The 18,029-nt window shown below is 53.0% G+C and overlaps 1 protein-coding gene across 1 annotated transcript in view; it reads right to left on the bottom strand.

Annotated features, from left to right (window-relative positions):
- NYNRIN (NYN domain and retroviral integrase containing) overlaps positions 1–12,967 on the bottom strand; it is a 20,331-nt gene extending 7,364 nt beyond the window's left edge. The window contains exons 1-6 of the mRNA XM_025870239.2: positions 12,799–12,967; positions 12,411–12,625; positions 2,812–3,479; positions 1,140–2,693; positions 853–983; positions 664–760 (exon numbers count right to left, since the gene is read on the bottom strand). Coding sequence (XP_025726024.2) covers positions 664–760; positions 853–983; positions 1,140–2,693; positions 2,812–3,479; positions 12,411–12,608 — 2,648 coding nt within the window. The 5' untranslated portion in view covers positions 12,609–12,625; positions 12,799–12,967. The remainder of the gene's footprint in view (positions 1–663; positions 761–852; positions 984–1,139; positions 2,694–2,811; positions 3,480–12,410; positions 12,626–12,798) is intronic.
- Between the last annotated feature and the right edge of the window lie 5,062 nt (positions 12,968–18,029).

Here is an 18,029-nt window from a genome sequence, read left to right as displayed (position 1 = left end):
CACACACACACACACACACACACACACACACACACACACACACACACCAGCCCTGTGCATACTGGTCCTGCAGCCACGCTGGAGACTGGGTGCTTAGGACTGACAAGTAGGGAGGCACTGGGGTTTTACCGAGGAGACAGGGCCAGTCTAACTCCATTTTCAGAGCCCAGCCAGGGCTCCAACCACATACAGTCACACACATACCTCTGCCCAGTGCCAGGGCTGGGGGCAGGGGGGAGACTGAGGCAGTTCCTTAAGACATGAACTTTAGCCCAAACTGGAGCCCCAAATCAGTCACTTGGGCAAGCAGCTCACCGGAAGCACCAGAGGTCCCCTGGGCCAGTCCTGCCCAAAGTAGTGGGTCTCAGCCCATAGGTCATGGGGGAAGAAAGCCTGTTGACTAAGGGAATGGAGCTGTGGAGTCCCAAAGTCAGGACTCCCCCTTGGCCTGGGGTAGAGCCGACCTTGGAGCCCTCGCCCCACGGTGTCCCTCCCTCTGCCTCCAGAGGGCGCGCGCACCAGGCCATCCTCTCTGACGGGACTCTCGACAGGACCCTCGGACATGTTGGCTTCCATCCCCCCAGAGCAGGGAGGCAGGACTCCACCTGACACAGCAGCCCAGCCCCCGGAGCCCTACAGAAGGAAGGCCTGGGACTGGCACACCTATAATCGTAGGTGGTGATCTTCTTGCCATTTTCGAGCTGGGAGGGGGTGATTGAAAGCATCTTGAGGGAGTGCAGCTTCGTCAGGAAGTGGCTCTCTGGAGGTGAAAGGCAGAAGACAGGGGCTGCTCAGAGGAAGGGCCACGTGGCAGGGGCCATGGTCGGGACAGAGAGGCAGCGGGCAGCTCACCTCTCACCCTCCGGTTCTTCTTCAGCTGCCAGGTGGGCACGAACACAGTGACCTCTCGGTGGCCCCGGTTCCAGAAATACTGTACCGCCATGGCAATGCCACGGCAGGAGAAGAAGTGCTGGAGGCCGTGCCTGGAGGGGGGAGGGCGGGGCGGGAGGTGAGGGAACAGGTCCCTCCTGAGGAACATGGCCCTGCCTCCTCTGGGCCCTCCCTCAGAGCCAGGCAATGCCGCGCCCTGCCCCAGCTGCCCAGAACCCCCAGCCCACCGCACGCCCCTGGGTACTCACACCATGGCCACACTGCTGCCGTCAATGACCACTCGCCGCAGCCCCTGGTTCCCGGGTTCCCCCGACAGGTTCAGCTCGAAAGGTGTATTCAGAGCCTCGTGGTACCTCTGGAAGCTGGTCACTGTGCTGTTGGCCTGTGGGTGGCGAGGCGGCTGCCTCGGGGCGCCCTCCCGGGCCCCCAGGAGCCCCTGCATCTGAGGTCGGTGCTTACTACTGGGAGCCAAGTTGCTGCCGGACTGGGGACCCTGCCTTTCGGCCTCCCCCTGGCCCTTCGGGAAGGAGGCGTTGCCCCTTGACGAAGGCTGGCCCTCGCCCAGGAGTTTGGCCCCATCCGAAACTGGCCCCGGATCTGTGGGCATCTTCTGAGCCGCAGGTGTTTTGGGAGCTCTGGAGGCTTTGGGGGTAGCAGGTGCTTTGGGGGCAGCAGACCCTGTTTTGGATGCAGGCCCAATTTGAGCTTTGGGTGCTTTGGGCCCGGCAGGTGATGATTTCGCCGCGGGCGTTTTCTGAGCCGCGGGAGTTTTTGGAGTTGCAGGTAACTCTGGAGCTGCTGATGCCGGTGGAGCCCCGGCGGCCTTCTGAGCCGTGGGCACCCCTGGAGCTGCTGGCTTTGTCGGGGCCGAAGGCACTTCGAGAGCTGCAGGTTCTGCGTGGACCGCCGGCGTCGTCTGGGCTGTAGGCACTTTGGGGACTGCGGGCAGCCCTTGATCCGCGGGTGGAGTTTGAGATGTGGCCACTGCTGCAGCCATGGGCACTTCGAGAGTTTCAGGCACTGTTTGAGCATCGGGTACTGACAGAGCGGTCGGCCCCCCTTGAGCCACGGGTTCCCCCTGAGCTGTAGACACTCCTTGCCCCGGCGGCGTTGCCGGAAAGGGCCCCTCTTCTGGCCCCTTACTATCCCACTGCCCGCTTCCTTGATCCCCTGGCTCGCTTCCAGCTTGCAGCTGCGGTACAGAGGTCAAGGGTGGCCCTATCTGTGGAAGTCCAGGGCTAGTCTTGTCCTTTACACCTGAGCCCCCCGAGACCACCAATAAACTCATGACTTTTTGGGGGGTCTCCGGCCTCGAGCAGTTCTGGAGGGCCGCCTCTCCTCCTGGTCCCGCATCCGGTCTGCAGTCTGGGCTTTCCATGCTGGGCAAAGGAACCAGCTCCTTCTGCTTCCACTCGAGATTCAAGGGCAAAGGATTCTGCCCTGGTAGCTTGAACTGAATGGGGCCCAGCGGCCTCTGCCAGAAAGGGAAACTGAAGCACGCCTGGGACAGGAGCCAGGCCAGGTGGAGGGAGTGCAGCTCATTGATCCTCCAGAAGGTGGCCGCGATAGCCCCCGGCCATAAGGGCCCAAAGGCTGGCCCTGGGGTCCAGGCCTTCCAGGGCGGGCACACACCCAGGGCTGACACAGGGGGCTGGAAGGGGACTTTGTCTTCCACTCTCTGGCCCTGCCTCTGCTGTGACAGGGCCTGTGTGTGGGCTGTGGAGTCCTGGCTGCCGGTGGCTCGTGCCGGCCCTTCCTCTCGGGGAGCGCTGTCTGTGCCACCGTGGCTGCTGGAATCGACCCTGGAGGAAGCCCCAGTTTGTTGGAAGGGTGGTTAGACCATTTAAGTCCCCCACTATGTCCTTGGGGTGGGGGAGCAGGGATAGGATCCGAGAAGCAAAGAGATTCTTCAGAACTTACCGTACCAGCTGGTTGGCGGGTTCCTGCTGTGTGTTCTGGCCGGGGGTGCCCGATACCAGGGCCCTGGTGGCTCCCAGACTGGTTAATCTCTTGGAATGTTCTAGACTCCTGTTCTGGAGGGTCCCCACCTCCAGGAAGGGCCCAGGACCGTCTCCCACGGACACCATGGCTGGGCCTTCCTTCTGCTGGTGGGGAGGGCAGATCAGGACCTCGGGGTCAGAGCGCAACTCGGAGGTACCGATGCGGCCGAGCCACTCGATGATGTCTTCCTTGCCCGCCGCGTCCCGCACCAGGCTCAGCAGCAGCTCTTGGACCGCTGGGGGCAGCTGCAGCAGATCCCCTGCGTACTGGTCACCACGGATCCAGACCAGGGCCCCGAAGGCCCTGGTCACCTCGGCCTCCCAGATCCCCCGGGGTGTGAGCAGAGCGGCAGGGCCCCAGCGCAGCCGCCCCACCAGCTCCTCCAGCCAGTTCTGGGTCATGATGAAAGACTCGGTCAGCCCCCCCACCATCAGGGAGCCGGGGGGGCCAGGCACCAGGTAGGCCAGGGTGCTCCAGCAGAGACAGTCGAGAAAGAGGCCCTGGGCCCCAAGGAAGGCGCAGTGCAGGGCCTGCGGGTAGCGAACCTCCTTCCACAGCTCCGGGCTGCACAGGCCCTTCAGATACTCCTGAGGCCACAGTAGGGAGAGCAAGCACAAAAGAAGTCATCCCTTCAGGGGCCTGCACTCACTGGCTTGCATTCCCCAACCCCAAGGACACGCCCTCCCCTTGCCTACCATAATCCAAATGCCGCCCCCCTGGCCCGCCCCTCTCTCCTGGTCCTGTCCCCTCACACACTCATTTCTTCCCAGGGAACTCTCAGACAGGATGAGGGAGGCACCCAGGGGAAGGGGAAAGCACCTAGGCTTGGAGTCGGGGGCCCTGGTTCTAGTTCCAACTTGACTGCAACAGGTTAGGTAGGTTAACTGGGAAATTTACCTTCTTCTCGGGACCTCTGTCCCTTCGCCTGTTAAGTGAGCTACCCCTAAGATCCAGTCCTACCCTGGGGTTCTAGAAATGTGAGCTAGCTAGGAGAAGGGGAATTGCACACTACTGAGTATCCTCCATGAGCCAGGAACCTATGTGACCTGGGGCAAGTTATCTACCCTCCCTGTGCCTGCGATTCCTCATCTGTAAAATGGGGATAACAGCCCCCCCATTAAGCTATTATGAAGCTTCGATGAATTAATAAAAAGGAAGTGCTTAGCCTAGTGTCTTAGCCTAGCTATTTGCATTCTGTATGCTCAGAAGGGACACGTCGCTTGACCAACGACACACAGCTAGAAGCTGATAGGCCAGGAGCACAATCCACATCTGTCTGACTCTGAAACCAGAGCCCTTTCTACCTCCTCAGACTGCACAGTGACTACAGGGTAATCCTGAGGGATTCTGGCTTAATCCCCCTCCAGAAGGTCTCTAACACAACCTGTACCTGTAACCATGGTAACTCTGTTGCCCAGAGGGAAGAGAGGAGGAGGTAAGTCACTGGGCCAGCATCCAGGGGAACCCCGCAGATATGCACAATGGTTGAACCTGAACGAAGGCCTCTGGCTCTCTGGGCAGACCAAGTCCTCATGTTTACAGGGCTCACACACTCAGTCTTCAGCAGCCGCTGGGAGGGGAGAGGTTGGGGTTCCCCCCTTACACGGCTGAGTTGTACCAGCACGGCCCCATGAGCTCCAAGGGAGCATGGGCACTCCCTCTTAAGCAGCCAGCCCATGTTGATTGCACTTGCCCTCCGGTCCCTCCTGCCCCTGCACATCCCACGTCCGTGACAGCCATCCCTCTTCCCGTTTTCCCCTAACAGTTCCATTAAGGAACAAAGGCTCCATTTTAGATCTCCAGCAGCCATCCTGAAGACCACTCCAGCGCCCTCCTCAGACCATTCTGCTCAGGCCTATACTTACCTCTTCTACCTGGACCAGGCCACAGACATCCAACCCCTTCCCCGAAGGGCCTAAATACACCTAGGCACTTCGGCCCAGGTCTAACCCCTTTGCCATCAGTCCAAAACCAGCTCAAAACCTGATAGACATCCCAAGCCAACCCCTCCCACCTAGAACCTCAGCTGGTCCCACTGTCTGGCAAGGGTGAATCTGACCAGATGCGGGATAATTATTTTTTTTTAATTTTTTTATTGTTATATTAATCACCATATATTACATCATTAGTTTTTGAAGATGCGGGATAATTATTGTAGACCTTAACCAATCCCCACCCCAGCACCCTACATTCCAATTACTTGAAAAACAATATGTAAAAATGAAGAGATGTGCTGGAGAAGAAGATTGTGGGTGGTTTCTTTCTCTTTGTGCAAAGAGCTTAAAATAGTTATGGTTCCATTAACTGTTCAATATTTTTTAACTAAAAGATACATTAAAAACTAGGACCCTTTTCCAAATAATAAATGTGAACTAATATTCATCGAATACTCACTGTGCGTCAGGCTCCATATACACATGATCTCATTTATTCCTCTCTCCGCCCTAGAAGGAAATTACTACATCCCCATTTTAGATGAGCAAGGAAGGGCACAAGTTCAAGGTTACACAGATAGTGGGCTGGGATACTCAGGCACCCTGACTCCAAAGTCTGGGGTCTTAACCACGGTGCTGTCTATACCATTCAACAAAAAAAGGTAAAGAAACAACAGAGTTGTAAGTTGGAGCCCCACGTTGGGTCTAGAGATTACTTAAAAATAAAATAAAATTTAAAAGTATAAAGGCAGACTGAGGTAAAGTTGTTCAAGGAGCAGTTAGAGACCAACCAGCCCCCTACACAAAGCCTGGGTAAGTACCTCACACACCTGGAGGTTTGCTCTCTGGACAACCTAGCGGGCAGGAAACAAGGTCCCGGGATTAGAGGTTGACCACACACGTGAGGGTGTGCAGACCGTACAAAAAAACATGAAGGAAGGGAGGAAGGCCAAATGATGAAGTCTACAATGAAAGCTGAGTGCAGAGAAACCCATTCTTCCCATTCGGCAATTCAGCAGCCAGATCGTGACCCTCCAGGACAGAGAATAGAGAAATAACATTCTGGAAACCTGGCCAGCTGGAGAGCAAAGACCTAAAGATCACCAAACAGGTTCCCTGACAGACAATGCCCTCAGATCTCCGTACACCAAGCTCAAAACCAACAAGTGTCAGCCTCGTGCATGGATTGCCATGACATATGAGGAAAGCTTCTAATGTGAAATAAACATACAGGAGCACCTGGGTGGCTCAGTCGGTTAAGCATCCAACTCTTCACCTCAGCTCAGGTCTTGATCTTAGGGTCATGAGTTCAAGCCCCACGTTGGGCTCCACAAAAGAAAGAAAGAAAACATACAGAAAGGGGCGGGGAACAATTTGAAGGAAGAGAAACTAGGCAAGGAGAAGAAAACTTCAAAATGTTTACTGTCATTGCTCTCTCAGAGAGATAATAAAGAACATTGAGCACGTTAAACAAGAATAGAATACTACTTTTTTTAAGATTGATTTATTTGAGAGAGAGTGTGTGTGCAAGCAGGGAGGGGGCAGAGGGAGAGGGAGAGAAAGAATCCTCAAGCAGACCCTGCTAAGCGTGGAGCCCAATGCAGGGCTTGATCCCAGGACCCTGAGACCACGACCTGAGCCATAACCAAGAGCCAGCCACTTAACTGATTGAGCCACCCAGGCGCCCCTTTGAAAAGAGAATTCAGAGAACATAAATGACTTTTTTTTAAGATTTTATTTTTAAGTAATCTCTACATCTAATGTGGGGGTCAAACCTACAACTCTGAGATCAAGAGTTGCATTCTCCACTAACTGAGCCAGCCAGGCGCCCCCATAAATGACTTTTAGATATTAAAAATATGATGGCAGTGTAGTGCCTGGGTGGCTCAGGCGGGTGAGCGTCTGACTCTTGATTTCAGCTCAGATTATGATCTCAGGGTCGTGGGACTGAGCTCCAGGTCAGGCTCTATACTCAGTGGGGAGTCCACTTGAGATTCCCTCCCTCTCAATCTGCCCCTACCCCCTCCCAAATAAACAAATAAAATCTTTTTTACAAATTAAAAAATAAAAAGGTTGGAAGATAAACTTCAGGAAATCTCCAGGAAACAGAGCAAAAAGTTAGAATTGGAGAACAGGAGAAAAAATAAGAAAAAGAACACCAGACCAGAAAGTTCAATGTCTGAAGAGGAGTTCTAGAAAGAGAAGACAGAGAAAACACAGGGGGGAAATCATCAACAAAATAGTTCCAGAAAAATTTCTAGATCTGAAGAACATGAGTGTTCCAGATAGGCCCACAGACTACCACCGCAGTAGTAACCAAAGACGGATGAAGATAGACCCACACAAAGGGGTCTCACTGAGAAACCTCAAAGCAGTGGGGAAAACTACAAACTTCCAGAGGGAAAACATTTCACACACAAAGGACCTGGAACCTGAAGAGTTTCAGATGTCTCAAAAGCAAGAAGTCAGTGGCATAACACCTCTGCATTTCTGAAGGAAAATAAGTTTCCATTTATAATTCAATACCAACCAAACTATCCATATCAAGTGACCTTCAGATGTTCAATGTAGATATGCCAATGTGCGTATCATTTTACCTCCTCCAACATTTTACCTCCTATAAAATCTTTCTGGGGGGGGGATGTTTCTCAGGAAGCTGCTGGGGAGCATCTTTCAACAAATCAAGAAAGGACATAGGAAAAAAGCAAAGACAATCTCCAGGATGATGGTGAAGAGAGAGCTCAGAATGGATTCATCTAGTCAACAAATCGTCACTGAGCACCCAGGCACTATTCTAAGACCACAAGCATCAGCAGGCATGGGGGACAGCTAGCTCGGACTGGAGGGTAGGACACAAGGGACAAGCTTGTTGAGAGCAGTCACCAGCATACCCTTCAGCACCGCACCATCTTCCTCACTTGATGACGCCATCGATGGATGTGACCCACCAACCCAAGAAAGAGAAAGACATTCAGTCCAGTAAACAAAGCATTTGACAAAGAAAAAAGGCAAAGGGATGCCAAGAATGACAGCAAACTGAAATCTCAGATGACAGCCGTGCAGTCCTGGCTAGACAGAAAGATGTCTCCAAGGAAGCTGGAACTGCAACAACACCCTGAGCCCATAGATCGGCCTTCTCGAAAACTGTAGCGAAAGGCTACTGAAGTTGTAAGAATGGGCTACAGGTACAAAGAGAAACAAGCAAATGGAAAAACAAGGGGTTCTTACCTTAGTGAAATAAAAAAGTGAGAAAGAAAACATAAGCCGAGTACATGGCAATGCCCAGATGTGAATGATGCATGCCCAGGCATGATGATGCAAACAGTAAATGCAGGTTCGACAGAAAATTGAAACGTAACTATATTGGGAAAAAAGAATGGATGGTGAGGTAAGGGTCTAAACCCTCACCTACAACAGAGAAAGTAAAAAGATATCTAAAACTGGGGCACCTGGCTGGCTCAGTGGGTGGAGTATGCGACTCTTGATCTCGGGCTCGTGAGTTCAAGCCCCACGCTGGGTGTAGAGATTACTTAAAAATAAAATCTTAAAAAAGAGAGAGAGAGAGATCTAAAATCATTTAATCACCTCTGAAACTAATAGCACACTATCTGTTAAGTAACTGAATTTAAATTTAAAAAATAGAAAAATAAATATACAAAAATAAAATCAATTAACCAAAAGGTAATAGTGTGTGTGTGTGTGTGTGTGTGTGTGTGTGTGTGTGTATATATATTTTTTTTTTTTTTAAAGGAATGCATAGATGAGGAAACGCCAAAGGGACTACTGTCTAGGAGGAAGAACACTGAAGACGGAGTTGGGAGGGACAAGGCAGGGAATCACGGTGTCCTATTGTGTGCTTTTTAAAAACTATTGGACTTGGGGCGCCTGGGTGGCTCAGTCGGTTAAGCGTCTGCCTTCAGCTCTGGTCATGATCCCAGGGTCCTGGGATCGAGCCCCGCGTCGGGCTCCCTGCTCCGTGGAAAGCCTGCTTCTCCCTCCCCCACTCCCCCGGTTTGTGTTTCTGCTCTCGCTATCTCTCACTCTGTGTCAAATAAATTTAAAAAATAAAAACTATTGGACTTTTTAATTATGCATTACTTTGATAAAAGAAAAACTAAGTTTAAAAAAAAAGAGAGAGAGAAAGGTTAGTTGCCCAAAACCCAATTAAGTGTGTTGGTAAGAGTTTAGCATCAGCCCCTGGGGGCTGTGGGGGGATAGCCCTGATTTGCAGCATTTGACAATTTCTATGGCATAAATACTCCCACCATGGCTGATTTCAAACTACCAATGGGACTCCACTGGTTTGCAAACTTCCTGAAATGTTAACAGTGGGCCAGTAGCAGCCAGCTCCAGCATATCCCTGGCCACCAACGTGGGGAGCAAGGGACAGCTCAGCTTCCATCTGACAAGCCAAGCCCAAAGTCAACAAACCTTGCCCTGTCCCACAGCTCCCTGAACCCAGTCTCTGGCTCCCCCTCACCTCCCTCTGTCATCTCCAGAAAGGAGAAAAGTGACATGTCACCTCTCCTCTCTGTGCTCAACGCTTCCTCACATCGTTGCCAGGGACAGAGGGCTGAGCAGGGCTTGTCCGTGGGCAACTCTGATCATTATTAAAACCCTCCTTTCCACCTGCTGATTACACCTTGGAGAGGCCAGGCCACCCCACATTTTTTTGCCGCCTGGGAAGGTGATTTCCGGCAAATGTCTTCATTATTTTTTAAATCCCACCACAAGATAACAATTGAAAGGCACTCTTGAATTCTACAGACATTTTCCTGGAAAGCCAGGGCATATAATTTAGAAACATACCCAGGCCCTTCTCCAGATGAGCCTGTCTCCTTCACCCCACCTCCCCTCCCCATCCAGCCAACCCCACGCTCACCCCTCTCCCATCCCTCAGCCTCTGGTCTCACTAGGTCCTCTCTGTCTGTTGGCCTGTGTATCACAGCGCATTATCAAAGTGCAGGCTTCCGAGTCCCCATCGTTTAGGATTAGGTTCAGCCCCAGCACCTCCACACGGAAGCCACGAGACATCCTCATACTTGAGAAATTGTCACGTATGAGACTGCTGGACCTTGGGGAGCATTTCATCTTACTTTAATTTCAGCTTTTCACTTTACAAACAAGGAGACCGAAAATCAGAGACAAAAGCACTCGTTCAAAGTTGTACAGTAATAACTGACCTGTATGGGGCAGCTGGATGGCTGGGTCTTTTGAGCACCCAGCTCTTGTTTTCAGCTCAGGTCACAATCTCAGGGCCCTGGGATGGAGGCACCCCCCTACCCCCATGAAGCCCTTGGTGGGGAGTCTGCTTGAAGATTCTCTCCCTCTTCCTCTGCCCCCCAAAATAAATAAATAAATCTTTAAAAAACAATGACAATAACTGCCATCTACATCCCGTAGCTCTCCACATTTGCAAACATACTTAAGCATGCATTATTTCAGCTGACTCACAACCCCTCCACAATGTGGGTGTTCTATTATTATTTTATAGATAAAGAAATAGGTTCGGGGCGCCTGGGTGGCTCAGTCGTTAAGCGTCTGCCTTCAGCTCAGGTCATGATCCCGGGGTCCTGGGATCGAGCCCCGCATCGGGCTCTCCGCTCCGCGGGGAAGCCTGCTTCTCCCTCTCCCACTCCCCCTGCTTGTGTTCCCTCTCTCGCTGTGTCTCTCTCTGTCAAATAAATAAAATCTTAAAATAAAAAAAAAAAAGAAATAGGCTCAAGGGAGAGTAAATTATTTGACCCAGGTCACCCAGTTAGAGGGTAGCAAACCCTGATCTCAAACTCTCTCCGCCACACCCCTCTGTCCCAGACATAGCTTGGTGACAACAGGTTGAGCCCAGATCTCCTGACTCCTAGGACAAAGCCTTATCCTTCCACCCTCCCTGCTCTCCTGCTCCAAACCTCCAACCATCTCTTCTTTCTGCTCATTTTGTGCAATAAGAGAGGGACTTACCCAGAAGACCCTCAGGTTATGTTTCCATCTTAAACAGGGCCTTTCCCCCAAGGGAAGACAAAGGGGAATGAGGTGACAGGTAGGGGAATCGAGAGAGCCACTGGTTACATTAGCAGGGCCTGGGGTGTGAGGGAGGGATCAGTGGCCCAAGGAACCCTGAGATGGCAGAGGAAACAGGAGCAGACAAGCCTGGAGAAGCTGATCCTGGATTTAAAGCAGGGGGCAGGGGCGCTGGGCACCTCTGAAAGTACAAATCCCATAAAAGGGTGAGTCGTTCTATTTCAAATTAACAAAAAGATTAAGAACCCAAAACAACCCCAAAGGCTCCTCTTGTAAACCCACCCTATCCCAACTACTGAAAAGTCTGAATCTCAAGGGCTCCTGCCCATCCATTCTCTGGGCAGGCACCTCTCCCCTCCCCCAGCACCTCTGTCAGAACTGGAAAAACTGCTGACCAAGCAGCTCAGTGGAGGGGCTGAGGGAGGAACTTTCCAGCCTGCCTGCCTGCCACTGGTCAGTGTATTCTGGGCTCCCCCACCCATGGCCTTGACCAATTAGGATATTGGTATAGACCCAGCTGGGGAAGGGGTGTGTTTTGGTGGGTGGATGAGAGGTGCACAGGGAGTGGGTGACCTGGGACCCAGGGAAGCTGTAGCATTCCTACCAGGAAAAGATAAGGGAATCTAGGGGAAGACGGAGACCTTGGCCATGATTGGGGGTCAGAGGGAACCTGAGAGGCCCATGTAGGGAAGAAGCCTGTGAGAGAAGCCGGGAGAATGCAAGAGAGGTGCACTGTGACCAGGCCTGTCCAGCGCCCTGCCCCACACAGCAGGCCCTTTCATCTGAAAGCCCACAGCCCTCCTCCAAGATTCCCACCCATCCCCAAGGGCTGCTGCCTTCCAGAGCAGCTGCATACACACACACACACACACACACACACACACACACACACACATCCCCTGCAAGAAGCTGCTAAGGCATCAAGAGTGTGGAGCAGGGAGCCCAGAGCCCTGGGTTCTGGTCCCAGCACTTGCCACCCTCCCCCCACCCCCACCTGACACTGTGTCCTCAGGCAAGCCCCTTACCCTCTCTGATCCCCAATACCACATCTGTAAAATCCAGCATTGCTCTAGAAGGGTTTCTAAGGGCCCCTCTAGTCCAGCACTCTGAGAGGCTCCAAGGGGCAGCCCAGGATCTAAGGAGACTTAAAAGGAGACAGAAGCACCTGGGCCTTCCAGCATCTTGATGGAGAACAAAGAGGTGTTGCAGAGGCCATAGAAATGCTGGACCTTAAGTTGTTCCCTGGATGGGGGAGCAGGCTATGGATGCTGGGGTCCTGGCCATGGAAGGCTCATGGGGGAACACACAACCACGGAGGCTCTCTCAGAGCACTTGAGGGACAGAAGTGACATGCAGGAGAGGGGTGAGGCAGAAAAGAAAAAGGGAACCAGAGGGAAGGAACCAAGGCTGCGGATCTGGAAAGGCAGGAGACTGGCCCACTACCTGCCCGCCATAGTGCCGAATCCAGGTCGAGGGACCTCTGGGGACCCCTGTCTCCCCGGGACAGGGGAGCGTGAGAGGGGTCTGGCTGGAAGGGGCGGGTGGGGGTGGGGACAAGCTGTTTACCTTGGCTTTGCTCATGTTCTCCTTGGGCCCCTCGAGCTGCAGCCAGAAGTACGGGGTGTCTGGACGGCTCTGGAAGGCGTTCAGCTTGACCCTGAAGATGCGCTGCACTTGCAGCCGCTGCCGCTGCACCCGGGGCTTTGATTTGGTCTGCACCATGAACCATTCCTGCGCCGGAGGGTCGCCCCCGGACAGGAGCATGGCTGCCCCGCCCGCCCCTGGAACGAGGGCGCCGACACTGTCACCGGGCTCCCAGCGCGGGAGGCGCCCCAGCCGGGTGCCGGAGAAGCCCAGGCCACGCCCCCTCCTCCAAGCGGCGCGCCCCCCAACCCCCCCCCCCCCGCCCTCCGCCCGGCGCTCGGGCCCGGGTCCTCCCGGCTCGAGGACCCACCCGCCACTGCCAGGGCGCCCGTCCGCCCGAGCTCCGTCCCTTTTGGCGGCGGCTCCCGCGACAATCTCTTCCTGCCAGGGGCTGCAGCTGGGGGTGGGACCGCTGGGGCTCCCGCCGCCCTTCCCTCCGCCCCCAGCCTTCCCCCTTCACCACTGCGCCAGCCCCCGCAGGATGAACCCTTTCCCAGTCTGCCGAGTGGCTAGAAGGGGCGCGGAGGGCCGGGGGAGGGGGCGACGAGGCGGGGGGGGAGGGGGCGGGAGGGTCCTCGAAACCTCCGCCTTCCACCCAAGTTTTAGGCCCCGAGCCAGAATCAGGGGTCAAAGTTAATTTCCTTCCACGTTCCCCTTTCCTGGGTGGAAGGAAGAGGAAGGGGAAGGAGGGGCGTTCGGGTGCGGGAGAGGGGGCTTGATTTCTGGGACTTTCTCCCAGCTCCTCCCACCGCGCCCCTCCCAGCCCTCCCCGGAGAAGCGGACCTGTGCCACTCCTCCCCCGCCCGCCCCCCGGCCCCGGAGGAAAGGGTTAAGGGAGAGCAGGGTGGGGAGCCGGGGAGGCCGGGGCCTGAGGAAACTCCGGGCTGGAAACCTAGCAGGAAGCTGAGGGTAACGGCACCTCCTCCCTACCCCACCCCCAAGTCTGGGGACAGCCGGGGCTGGCAGGCAGCCCAGACCCTCCTGAAGCCCCCAGGGCTGGAGGGGCGGGAGAGCCGCCCGAGTGTTCAGACTCGCGCTGTTTATGAAAGCCCCATTTAGCGAGTTTGAGTAATGCCGGGAGGGGAGGCTTCAGGATGGGAGTGAGGGTCTGGCCTGTAATGCCGCCTTTGAGGGTTCGCTCAACCCTTGACCCACAGCCAACCGCTTGGCATCAGCGGTCAGGGACTAGCTCTGGGCTGGGCCCCCTCCCAACACCCTGCCCCGGAGGCGTCGTCCGCACAAAGAACACCTTATGCAGTCCTGCGGCCTGAACAGAAGAACCTGGCTCTGTGGAAGGGCGCAGTCTGGGTCCTGGGCTTCAGTGACCTTTATTTTACGAACCCCAAATGAGACGGGCGTTCTAACAGACACAAGTGTACCTATGGGGACAAAGGGCAGTGGACTTTAATTTTCGGCCAGCCCTGGAACATCTGGCCCACGGGGCCATGGCATGTGGGGCCCAGCTGGGGAGAGGTGGGTGCTCACACTGCTCCTAGTCTGGACTGGACTCAGCGCATCCTGTCCCAGCCCACCCCCACTCCTGGTGCTTCTCCCTAGACTGGAATCCAGAAAAGGAGGAGGCTCCACAGCCCTCTGCTCGGCCCCATCTGACGTCCCTGTCCGGCCGCTTTAGAGCGCCTGGAAGCAGACCCCCAGGGCGCACGTCAGGTCCTCTCCACTCTTCCCACCGCTGTCTGCTCTCCCTTGATTCAGAAGAGGCTCCTGCCTCCTCGAACTTCAGTTTCTCCTCGGAAGCAAAGTGAGAGCCTCCTACCCCTGCTTCTCACTCTTGCCTGAATAAGTACGTAACTCTTGTTGACCTTTTCCCACTGACCATGGACCCCGCGCACAGGGGCATCTTCAAGGAAAACTCTCAGGTTTAATCCTAAGTTTAAAGGGGCGGTGCAGAGGATGGAAAGAGGTCAAGTTTAGGAGTCAGGTACCTGATAAATGGATAAAAGAGGGTAATTTATGTAAACTCTTGTGACTCCATTTCTTCAGCTCATAAAAATGGGGATAATAATACCTACAGCACAGGTTGCAAATCAGACCGCACGGTACAGGTACGACACCTGGCACATTTTCTGGCACAGAACAGATACCCAATACATTTTAATTTTCCCTTCCTAGGTCTGTCTCTTGTCCCCACCTCACCTCTGGCCCACATGTCACCATAGCTTCCCAGAGATCCCCTCTTGCCCACTGTCATTAGTCTGGCTCTAGAGCAGGCGCTCCTCACCCTTCCTGCTAGCCCATCCCCTCCTCCTGCCTCTCCTCCTGAATGTAGTCGATTTAATTAAATAGCCTGGCTCCAGTCCCGACTTCGCCAGTGATGAGTTGTGCACGATTAAGCAGGTAGCTGAGTCCTTGACCTCTCTGGGCTTCCTCATCTAAATTCATTCACTGGGCCAAATTCATTCACTCATTCAACAAATTCGACACATATTTATTGTTTACTATAAGCCAGGCCCTGAGAGTAGAGCGTTCACTAAGTTAACTCCTGGCCCTCATGGACTGGGAGAAGAGAGAAGAAGAAAACACTTGTGATTTCAGGGGATGATAAATATTCTACTGGAAAGAAAGCATGTTGGGCTGATGAAGAGCGCCCAATGGGACCTCTCTGGTGAGAGGACAGTTCAGCTAGAGGCAGAGCAGGAACCCGCGCTGAGATGATGATGTGCAAAGCCCTTAACAATTTTTGATCAAGCCTTGCCCGGTGTGAATCTGTTTTAGTGATTCCTCGCCTACAACATAAGTTAAAACTTGTTCGATGGTGATAGAGGCTTTCCTTGCTGCAGCCCAAATCTACCTTCCCAACCTTGTATGAAAGGATCCCCGCTCAAGTCTAAGGAGAATCCGATCTGTCTCGGCATGTCTGGCAACAGGGTAGCACACCCTGCCAGGAGCCCGCTTGCATAAGGAATGAGAAGCCTCCAGAGAAAGCTCTTCGGGATGAAAGGAGGGGCCTGCCCTGTAAGCCTGACATATAAGCTGATTCCAGTGGCTGGAGGTGGGGGTGGGGAGCCCTGGGATCCAGACAGCCTGCTTGGGACCTTTGTGTGGGAATAACCCAGAGGGGAGACAGGCGTCTCCCTGACTTTGCCAGAATCCTGAGCAGCTTGCCCTGGAGGGCTCCCACTGGAACAGAAGTAGCTTCCCAGAGGCACAAAGAATGGTCAGGACTGGGCGCCTGGGTGGCTCAGTTTGTTAAGCGACTGTCTTCGGCCCAGGTCATGATCCTGGAGTCCTGGGATCGAGTCCCGCATGGGGCTCCCTGCTCAGCGGGGAGTCTGCTTCTCCCTCTGACCCTCCTCCCTCTCATGCTCTCTGTCTCTCATTCCCTCTCACTCAAATAAATAAATAAAATCTTTAGAAAAAAAAAAAAGAATGGTCAGGACTTAAGGAGGTTTCAAATAAGCAAGCAGAGGCAAGAGCCAAGAAAACTGGAGTTACTCCCCGTATTTGGTCAGGATCTCCGTAGGAAGCACATGGTCCCCTCAAAAGGAATGGCTGAAGGAAGGTTACAGAATGGATCTCTATAGGGATGTGGGCAGGGTGAAGGAAAACCAGTAAGCGGTTCTAGGGTTAGTGTGGGGGAAGTTGTTACCACCATAGGCCTGAAAGGGAAAGGGGAAGAAGTGGTTACCGGAACCAACCAATGGACCAGAGCTGGAGCTGTAGAGGGGCCACAAGACAGGAGCTGTGGCCTTAGGTAAAGATGCACAGCCACTGACAAGCTGTGACCCAGCGTGGAGGGAGCACTTCCAACTTGCTGCCAGTGACTGGCATTGGCCAAACCCGGACGGAAGCCAAAGGGCAAGGAAGTAGGGTGGTGGCAGGCCAATGAGTTCAGCCTCCTGGACACTGGGCAGGGTGTTGGAGAGCAAAGAGGAGAATGGGGAAGGACACAGAATGGCCAGCATACCCCTTTGTCTGTAACACCCATAGGCTGACGAGGCCCAAGGAAATTGGGGATACACTAATTTCCCCAGCTCCTCCCCATCACACACTCTCTCAGCAACAGGGATGAATATCCCCGCACTCCCATTCAGAACACAGGGCTCAGGCTCACACTCAGACTCGCTTTCAAATCCCAGCTCTGTCACTGTATCAGCATTACAAGTTACCACAAACCAGGGGGGTGGCTTACAACAACGGAAATGTATTCTCTCACAGTTCAGGAAGCTAAAAGTCTGAAATCAAAACATATAAGCCTCTAGTAGCAACTTGGTGCATGAATAGACAAAGTGTTGAGTGGAAGAGACCAACAATGTAGAAAAGAAGAGCAACTACACGCTGAAATTTAGTATATGACAAAGATAGCCTTTCAGTCCGTGAAGATAAGATGAATTTTCCCTAAAGATCTTGCGACGATGGGGTAGCTTTCTGAGCAAAAATAAAATATCCACACCTCACCTCGTACACCAAAACAAATCCCTGAAAAATCAATTATTTAAATATTAAAAATCAAATCATAAAAATACTGTAACAATGGGAGAATTTTTTTATTATTATATTTGGAGGAAGCAGGTCTTTCTAAGAATGACACCAGATCAGAAGTCATCAAAAACTTGTTTGATACATTCAGTTACATAGGGTGCCTGGCTGGCTCAGTCAGTGGGGCATGTAACTGTTGAAGCCCAAGTTGTAAGTCTGAGTCCCAAGTTGGATGTACAGATTACTTGAAAATAAAATCTTTTTTTTTTTTTAAGATTTTATTTATTTATTTGACAGAGAGTGAGACAGCTAGAGAGGGAACACAAGCAGGGTGAGTGGGAGAGGGAGAAGCAGGTTCCTAGCCTAGCAGGGAGCCCGATGCGGGACCTGAGCCGAAGGCAGACGCTTAATGACTGAGCCCCCCGGGAGCCCCGTGAAAATAAATCTTAAAAAAAAATACAGGGGTGCCTGGGTGGCTCAGTCGGTTAAGCATCTGCCTTCGGCTCAGGTCATGATCTCAGGGTCCTGGGATCGAGACCCGCATCAGCAGGGAGCCCGCTTCTCCCTCTCCCTCTGCTGCTCCCCCTGTTTGTATTCTCTCTCTGTCTCTCTCTGTATCAAATAAATAAATAAGTAATCTTTAAATATATATATATATTCAGTTACATAAATACAGCATTTATCCCCCCTGGGAAAATAAACCCCATAAGCAGAGTCAAAAGATAAATGAAAAGCGGAGGAAACTGATTTGCCAATTATATCACAGACCAAGAGCTGATTTCCTTGATATTTAAACCGCTTTTACAAATCAGTAAGAAACAGACTAACTCGGGGTGCCTGGGTGGCTCAGTCGGTTAAGTGGCTGCCTTCGGCTCAGGTCATGATCCTGGGGTCCTGGGATCGAGCCCCATGTCCGGCTCCCCGCTCAGCAGAGAGCCTGCTTCTCCCTCTCCCTCTGGCTGCCACTCTGCCTACCTGTGCGCTCTATCTCTCTGTCAAATAAATAAATAAAATCTCAAAAAAGAAAAGAAACAGACTAACTCAATAGAAAAAATGGACAAAGGATATAAACAGTCCCCAAAGGAGGAGATATAAATGGTTCTT

The sequence above is a fragment of the Callorhinus ursinus genome, unplaced genomic scaffold (assembly GCF_003265705.2).
Source record: "Callorhinus ursinus isolate GAN/ISIS: 27379988/994484 unplaced genomic scaffold, GSC_fseal_2.0 scaffold8, whole genome shotgun sequence".
Classification (NCBI taxonomy): Eukaryota; Metazoa; Chordata; class Mammalia; order Carnivora; family Otariidae; genus Callorhinus; species Callorhinus ursinus.
This window is presented reverse-complemented; position numbering and strand designations above follow the sequence as displayed.